The sequence below is a fragment of the Myotis brandtii genome, unplaced genomic scaffold (genome assembly GCF_000412655.1).
Source record: "Myotis brandtii unplaced genomic scaffold, ASM41265v1 scaffold411, whole genome shotgun sequence".
Classification (NCBI taxonomy): domain Eukaryota; kingdom Metazoa; phylum Chordata; class Mammalia; order Chiroptera; family Vespertilionidae; genus Myotis; species Myotis brandtii.
This window is the reverse complement of record NW_005365804.1, coordinates 1,555,573-1,564,195: the sequence shown is the minus strand read 5'-3', so window position 1 is coordinate 1,564,195 and position 8,623 is coordinate 1,555,573. Positions and strand designations below refer to the sequence as shown.

Below are 8,623 nucleotides of genomic sequence, written 5' to 3'. Positions count from 1 at the left end.
TGCAGATGTAGTTTTTAATCTTAGTCACACAACATCAAGAACTGGTTAGTTCCAGGGGAGTGCGCCAGTTCATTACCTGGACCAGTTCTCTCCGTCCGCATCTCCACAATGCAGTGCCACCAAACAATGTGTTCATCTAGGAGAGAATGTTTAAAAGAATACCTGTCCAAGAATGGCCCTTGCTTCCCTGTGCTGTTCAGAAAGGAAACAAAACAAAACAAAACAAAACAAAAAACCACAAGAAAGCAACATAACCCAAACCCTGTACCAGCCAGCTGCCCTGTCTTCCCAGGGCGTTTTCAGGGGGGTTTCTGCCGGGCCCTGACCCCCACCCCACACATGAGTGAGGAGAGAGGCAGGGGCCGGACTGGGCATCTGCACCGGAGTGGAAAGAGAAACCAAACACAGGTGGGTGCCGGCACATTTTTAGACGAGGTTAGAATGTCCCGGTGTGCACAGGAAGCAGGCAAAGAAGTTTTCTGAGGGAGCCAATGCCTGCAGGCAGGTGAGCCATCTGTGTACTCTCGGGGAGGAGCTCCCTGGATAAGGACACAGAAGCTAGGGGGCCTCGAGGAAGCTGTTGGTTCGGAAGATGGAGGAGACGATCTTGCCGGTGGCGTTGATGGTGCCTTCGCTGTCCGAGCTGGACTCGGAGTCGCTGCTCCCAGAGTAGGCGCCCAGGCCTGGGAGGATGCCGATACAGACCGCAGCCGAGGGGCAGTGGATGGAGGGACCACTCAGGGACGTGCTTCCAAGAGCCACGCAAGACGAGGCTTCTGCAAAGGAGGAGGGAGGACTTTAGCTTCATCACCCTCTTCCACAGGTGATGGTCTGCTTTCCATGTGCCAGGCACTGTGCCGAGGGCTTTCCCATGGAAGCCTCAAAACCACCCTGTGCGGGCGACACTACTGTCACCCTCTAGCTCACCTCCTCCTTTACATCTGAGAGAGCGGAAGCCACAACCAGAGAGCATTTTAAGACCCTGGGGAATGTCACCAGTAGGTCGAGGCTCTCTTGCCCCAGGCCACCCCAGTTACACTGCCACCTTAGTGACAGAAGGCCTCAATCTAGAGAAAGCAGGCCTTAAAGATTAAAGGAAAAGTTAAGAGGTCCACTCCTCCTTCTTCCTTCTAAATGTTCCCAGCCTCACTTAGCCATTACAACAACTGGCCATGCAAGTTTTAGCCCTCATTTTACTGGTTAGGGAGGTCAAATGACCTGCTAGGTAAAGGCCACTTAGAGGAGAAAATGTTAAACTAAATCTGAATCAAAAAATCATGTACTGAAAGGATTCCTGAGCTCTTCACTGCAGAGGAAGAGCTGGAGTTCAAACTTCACCATCTCAACTGACAAGGGTACTATTTTCTAGGGTTTGTCTTAACAAAGCCCGAACTAATAGCTCATGTAAATATCGAAAGGATACATGGTTCCTAGTATATAAAATAGGGGGTAAGCAAGAAATACACTGAAAAGCTCAGAGAGATCTCAAATGCCCCGACACAGAGGTCAGGACTAGAATATATCTCCTTATCTTACTGGAAGGTCTAATAAGGGGGAAAGCTGCTAAGATAGGCAGCGTTAAAACAGGGAGAGAGAGAAAAGTGGAATGAGAGCTGACAGTGACTGCAGAGATGGCCATAAGCCACAAGAAAGTAGAGGCAAACGTCTGTAACAAATATCACAAAAACTTTCAAGATATAAAGAGTTCTTCTGAAACCAACCAACCAATAACCATATAGAAAAGTGGACAAAAGACATGAACAGTCACAGAAAAAGGAGCAGATGAATTTTAAACACAGGAGAATAAACAATATGTAAGAAGGGAAAGGGGAACAGGCATCTTTACATATTGCTGGGGGAGGGGGCGAGGGCAGTTCAACAATGTCCTTCAGACGTACATGCTGTTCCTACGAGAACATGCCCTGCAGCACTGCCGACAGCAAGTGTGCAGACGATCTGTCCATCAATAGGGGGTCATTTAAGCAACGGACTACTGTTCAGCCACCAAGAAGAGTAAACATCTCTGTTTACTGTATCAAATGGTCCACAAGACACTGTGCTAAATGAGAAAGACAAGGGTGCGTTTAAGGTACAATTTGTGTGTGTGTGTGTGGTGGGACATGCCCAGGTTTATGCATGATAATGTCTGAAAAAAGACATTAAAAATTGGTAACGGGCTGCTCTGGGGAAAAAAATCTCAGTGGTTGGGAAACGGGAGAGACAACTTTCTACTCCACACTCCTTTGTCCCTTTAGAATTTTCTATTATGTGCATATACTACCTATTCAGACAAATTTTTTTTAAAGGTAAATGCAAAAATCCAAAGAGCATCCTGGGCCACTTAAATTAGGGAGGATCAGTCCCACGTCTCTGTGGCCACAGGCATCCCAGTATTACAGCCAGGAGGGCGGGGGACCACTGGGCAGCCCTAGAGACAACAGGGATTGCTTGTCTATATTCTCCTCTAACCATGAGTCTCCACAAGACAAGGGTTCTTTCTTCCCCATGCCACCCGCTGGGCATACGGCACAGGGCCTGGCACAGAGCGGGCCAGAGCCCACAGTGTGTGAGAATGCAGGAAAATGTGTTCAAGACACGGAAGCGTTTCACTGCAAATGGCAAAAATCTTTTTTGGGGGGTGGTAAAAATGTTGGGGGGTGGACATGACATTATACTGTATGCCATTCACTGTTAAGTTACATATACAATGTACTTTCAGTATTCTGTTAGAAAAATATTTAGGATATGAGTCAGTTACTTAGAAAAATAGCTGCTCAGTGAGATGTGACGTTTTATTAAGTATTTCAGGGTGACTTTCTTAGAAAAGAAGGACAAGTCTAAAGTGCCTGTGAGGACCAGAGCTGGCCGAAGGGAAGGGTGGACGGCAGCCTCAGAAAGGCAACCAAAGATCTAGAACTCCGTGGCGTCAGCAGAGTTCAAGCCAAAAGACCAAATCTCCCAATTATCTAGGAGGTTTCAAGAGAGAAAAGAGACTACGACTCTGACAAATTTCATTCCAAAAGCAGTTAACTGTCCAAAGAGAACAAAATGGTGCCCTCTGATCTCAGCCATTTGGTGAAGTTTCCTGCCAACTTCTGCAATTGCAGGACCACATTGTCACAGCAAATTAACACTGAAAATTACTAACAGAGAATGTGCTTGCGATTCAGACAGCTGCGTGACTTGAGAGGAGATGGGGTCAGCGTGTGCATTCTGCGCAGAGCTCAAGCCAGAAGCTCCGGTGGGGGAAGCCTGCCTCTCCCCGGGACCACAGAGCTGTCTTCTGGGGGACCAAGGGGACAAATCCTCCTACTGCTGAGGACAAGACCCTGAAGCAAGACACAGCAGACATTCCTCCTGTGTGGCCTTAGCTCCTAGCAAAAGAAGGTATTTCTTGCCCAGCTTCTGCTGTACGAATGGAAGGGGGAGGAAGAAGGCGTTTAGAATGCCAAAAAAGATGGCTCTGAACACGTGTGTGCCTCACTGTCAAGACCCCCCCGTTTTCCTTTCCACTGACTCATGCAAATACTTCCTACCAGGGACTAAGCACCAGATGCAGAGCTACGAATTACCTGGCTGAGATATGTTTAAGATTCCCACGAAGTATACACAGTATACACTTATGCTAGTTAAGCAGCCACAGTATATTCTTTTTGACCTAATAACTCCATGTATTTAACCTGATATTTGTGAATATGAAAAATGATGCATGTATAGGATTATTTAATACAACATCACAAGTGAAAAATGGAAGCTATCTAAACGTTCATCAATAAAAAATGGGATAAATATACTATGTAAAACCATATGATGGAATACCAGACAGCCTTAAAAAGGAATGAAGAGCCTGGCCAGTGTGGCTCAGTGACTGAGCATCATCAACCCACGAACCAGGAGGTCACAGTTAGATTCCCAGTCAGGGCACATGCCTGGGTTGCAGGCTCCATCCCCAATGTGGGGCATGCAGGAGGCACTTGATTGATGATTTTCTCTCATTGATGTTTCTCTCTCATTCTCTCCCTCTCCCTTCCTCAATAAAATGAAATCAATAAAAATGTATTTTTTTAAAAAGTAGATTATACAGCAAAAGGTATCAGCAACGGTTGGCCATTACCGGTGCTCAGTAGATACATATTTTAAAATATCCATTTTTTTTTTTTGAGAGAGAGAAAATAAATTAAGCCCTGTTTTATGGATGACCCACTGAGTTTATCTCAGACTCTCAATCCCACAGGGAGTCAGGGGTAGAACTGAAAACACTCTTGAATTTCCCGTTCTTGATCCAGCACCCAGGATACACTCACCTTCACTTACAACTGTGTCACTTAATGCAGTGTCAGATTTGATCACATAAAAGTAACCACCAAAGAAAGTGTAGTCCTGGAAACTGTATTAAAACTAGGCTCACTCCAATCCAACCACCAGCAGGAGCCTGGCATTCTACCTCTCACTGGTAGCAAGCCAGGTGAAATCAAGAAACTTGACATTTGGGGAAAACAGAGAAAAATCCTTTGTGAGAAGAGGTGATATGACCAGGGCTCTGGCTGTGTACGCACTCCTAGGGAGCACAATGGCCACTTATCAGTTCCACGGGTTTCTTTTTTTTTCCACGGGTTTCTAACATAGTACTTTGCAGGGCAGCTGACATACTCTTGGGTATAAATCCTGCTTGGTAAAAAAAAATTGGTAAATTAAGTTTAGGTAGGCCTGCTTAGAGATAAACGCCGTCATTCATAAGTGCAATGCATTCCAGCCCTTTACTATTTGGTATTATGAGTAAAGAATGAAGTGAAAGCTGCCACCCACCTTGATTCTTGTCATCTGGGTCAGGGTCCGATTTCAGTCTTTTTACACTGTTGCCACTCTCTGAGCTGTAACAGAAAACATGGTGATGTGAGCTAAGTCCAATCTTGGGGATCAAAGCTTTGGGATCAGGAGCTCCAATAACCATTTATATGGCTCTGAGGCAGCCTCAAGGAACTAGAATAATCTGAAATAAAAAGTCTTCATTTCAGAGTCTCCCCCTGGTTATATTATTGGTTATAAAGACAACCTAAACCCCTGACCAATTCAAGGGATAAAGTGTTATATCTACAACCGTTTCCTACACTTCAGATCCTTTGTTGTCCTTATCATTCATTCATCTTGGATAGAACCACAGACGGATTTCAAGACTATCTGGACATGTTCATAAGTGACAAAAATTTAGTTTAAGTTATTAAAGACCGAAGGAAGCATCTTTAGTTACATGCTAGAGATTCTGAAAGTCATCTAAAAGGCCTTCATTAAAAGATCATCTAAACAGTGTACTTCAATGAGGAAGGAAATAATTCGAGAAGGAAGGACTTAATTCCAGAAGGAAGGAATGGTGGGGGGAAAAAACACCAAAAACCTGGCAAATACAAACATAAATCTAAACACAATGTTGTCTGTATAAACACACACACACATACACACACACATACACACATACACAAACCCATCTAATTTGTGGTGTCAAACATGATCATACTAAAGTCCTAAGCATGTAAGAAAGGAAGAAGGTGATTGTAGCTCAAAGTCCTAAGGCTGGTGTATAATTTTGCAGGGAAGTAAGATAGCGATTTACTTTAGGTTTTCCTAAGTATACTGGTCAATTGCAAGGTTGGCCACCAAAAGAACAGAAATAGAATACCTAAATCCAAACTAGTAGTAGGAAGAAAGAAAAATTGAATGAAGTAATTTTTAATCTTAATTTTTTTAAAAGCAAAAAGAATACAAGAAAAAATTCTTTAAAGACAAATAACATTAAGATAGTAAAAACTGTATCTCCCTGGCTGGGTAGCTCATTTGGTTGGAGCGTTGTCCCAATACGCCAATGAATCAACCAATGAATGCATAAATAAGTGGAACAACAAATCGATGTTTCTCTCTCTCTCCCCTTTTTCTCTCTCAAATAAACAATATTTAAAAAACTATAAAAAATCCTAATAAATCCAACCCTACCAGTAAAAAGATCAACAGACTAAATTGTAAATCAGCTACATAGGACACACACCTAAAAACTTAACAAAATGAGACAATTCCAGATAGAGTAACCATCAGAAAAAAAAAATACTAACAACTTTAGTTAATGTATTTGAAACAAGACAAAATGGGTGAATTCCCAGAAAATAAAACCAAATTAAACTGACTCAGAAAGATGTAGATAATCTTAGTCCTATAATCATAAAAATTTTAAAGGGGGGACAAAAATGATTTTATCTAGTTCTACTAAGCTTTCACAAACTAGAACACTACCAACTTATACACACTCCTGAAGAGAAGAGAAGAAGGAACACTCCCTGAATCATTCTCTGAAGCTAGTTTTCATTTTCATGTCAAAATCAGATAAAACTGGGGGGGATACAGGCCAGTCTCCCTCAAGAACATAGATTCAACAACTGATACAAACTATGAGCAAAACAAGCCAGTGGAGTTAAGAAAAATAACAATATATCACTGCCAAGCTGGGTTTCTCACAGGAATGCAACATTAGAAAAATCTATGAATTTACTTTTTCTCTGTAACAGAATAAAGAAAAAATTATTTGATCAACTCAAAAGCAGAAAAAGAATAAGACAAAATTTAACAGTTAATGGCTACAAAAGAACCTCTTATCAAACTAGGAACAGAACTTCCTTAACTTGCTTGCCAAAGGATATCTGAAACAAACAAAATCGATCAATACTAATCTTAGAAGTGAAAGTTACAAACATTATGTTTAAAACTAGAATGTGCAGAGTTGTTTCTAACATTTCACTGGTGGTCCTAGCCAGTGAGGTAAGATAAGAAAAAGGAATTAAAAAACACAAGGAAGAGAATAAAACTGTCATTATTTACAGATGGTAACTTTCTACATAAAAATTTCAAAAGAATCCACTGATAAATTATTAAAGTTAATAAGAGCTGGTGGCTGGATGTAAATATTCCATTGACTGCATTTTTACACACCAGCAGCAAAAATATACATAAAATACGTAGGAATAAATTTAAGAAAAAATGTGCACAACTTTTTTTTAATATATATTTTAATTGATTTCAGAGAGGAAAAGAGAGGGAGAGAGAGGGAGGGAGGGAGGAAGGGAGAGAGAGAGAGAGAGAGAGAGAGAAAAGCATCAATGATGAGAATCATTGACTGGCTGCCTCCTGCCTGCCCCCCACTGGGGATTGAGTCTACAACCCAGGGCGGAAATCAAACCATGACCTCCTGGTTTATAGGCCGACACTCAACCACTGAGCCACACCGGCTGGGCTGTGCATAACTTTTTTGAAAAGTAATTATAAGACTTTATAGAATGACATTAAAGGAAATCAATAAATGTAGATATATGCCACAACAGGAAGACTCAAATCCATAAAGATCTGTTCTCTCTATAAATTTATCATGCAATTTAAATAACATTCCAATAAAAATGTCTATAGAGATTTTAAAAGAACTTAAATCTAAAATTTATATGGAAGAACAAAGTGGCCAAGAATAGATATGACTTGCCCGACCAGATATCAAGATTTATTATAAAGCAACAATAATTACCCAGAATGGTACAGGTCCAACAGGTCCAACAGATCCAAGGACAAGGAAAAAAGACCCCTCAAACAAACCGATACAGCCGAAACCGGTTTGGCTCAGTGGATAGAGTGTCCGCCTGCGGACTGAAAGGTCCCAGGTTCGATTCCGGTCAAGGGCATGTACCTTGGTTGCAGGCACATCCCCAGTAGGAGATGTGCAGGAGGCAGCTGATCGATGTTTCTCTCTCATCGATGTTTCTAACTCTCTATCTCTCTCCCTTCCTCTCTGTAAAAAATCAATAAAATATATTTAAAAAAACAAACAAAAAAAACGATACATGTATGGAAACTTGTTATAAGACAGAGGTGATATTAAAGACTCCTGGGGGGGAGGGGATACACATATTTAGTAAAAGCTGCTAGAAAATTTGCTTTTTGTTTGAAGAAAAAAATTGAAATGGGATTCCCACCTCATACCCTTCACAAAAATCAATGACAGATGGATTCAAGACTACCATGTGAAAGACGAAACTCTAAACTTTAGAAGAAAAACTATCTTATGACCTCAGGGTAGGAAGAATTTCATGAACAAAATATAAAATGATCTAACCATAAAATACTGGTAGATTTGACCACCTTCAAACGGTACAAACTTCCGGTTATAAAGTAAACAAGTCTTGGGGATGTAATGTACGGTCTGGTGACTGGTTAGTAATACTGTATTGAATAGAGACTAGTTATAATACTGTATTGTATGTCTGAAAGTCGCTAAGAGAGTAGATCTTAGTTCTCATCACAAGAAAAAAAATATTGTAACTATGTGTGGTGATGGATGTTAATTAGACTTAAATAAACTCCCAGACTGACTCACTCCAAACTTATTGCACCAGAATTTGCGTGAGGCCTAGAAGCCCATTAACAAACGCCCAAGTGATTCTATAAACCCAGGCTGGAAACATTAGGAACTCCGGCCCCAGGAGACTCATTTATCACCTTGCTACACAAAATAACAAGAAATGATGTAGTTTCAAAACCAAAAAGGGGTTATATGCATGTCACCGAGTACGATAAGGACTATAAGGGAGACAGCTAT

The 8,623-nt window shown here is 41.4% G+C and overlaps 1 protein-coding gene across 3 annotated transcripts in view; it reads right to left on the bottom strand.

The window, feature by feature from the left end:
- Positions 1-8,623, bottom strand: part of FAM192A (family with sequence similarity 192, member A) — a 28,095-nt gene continuing 19,472 nt past the window's right edge. For all 3 annotated transcript variants that reach the window (XM_005873522.2, XM_005873523.2, XM_005873521.2), the window contains 2 exons: positions 4,807-4,871; positions 1-776 (listed from right to left, as the gene is read on the bottom strand). In XM_005873522.2, the coding sequence (XP_005873584.1) occupies positions 559-776; positions 4,807-4,871 (283 nt within the window). In that variant the 3' untranslated portion in view covers positions 1-558. The remainder of the gene's footprint in view (positions 777-4,806; positions 4,872-8,623) is intronic.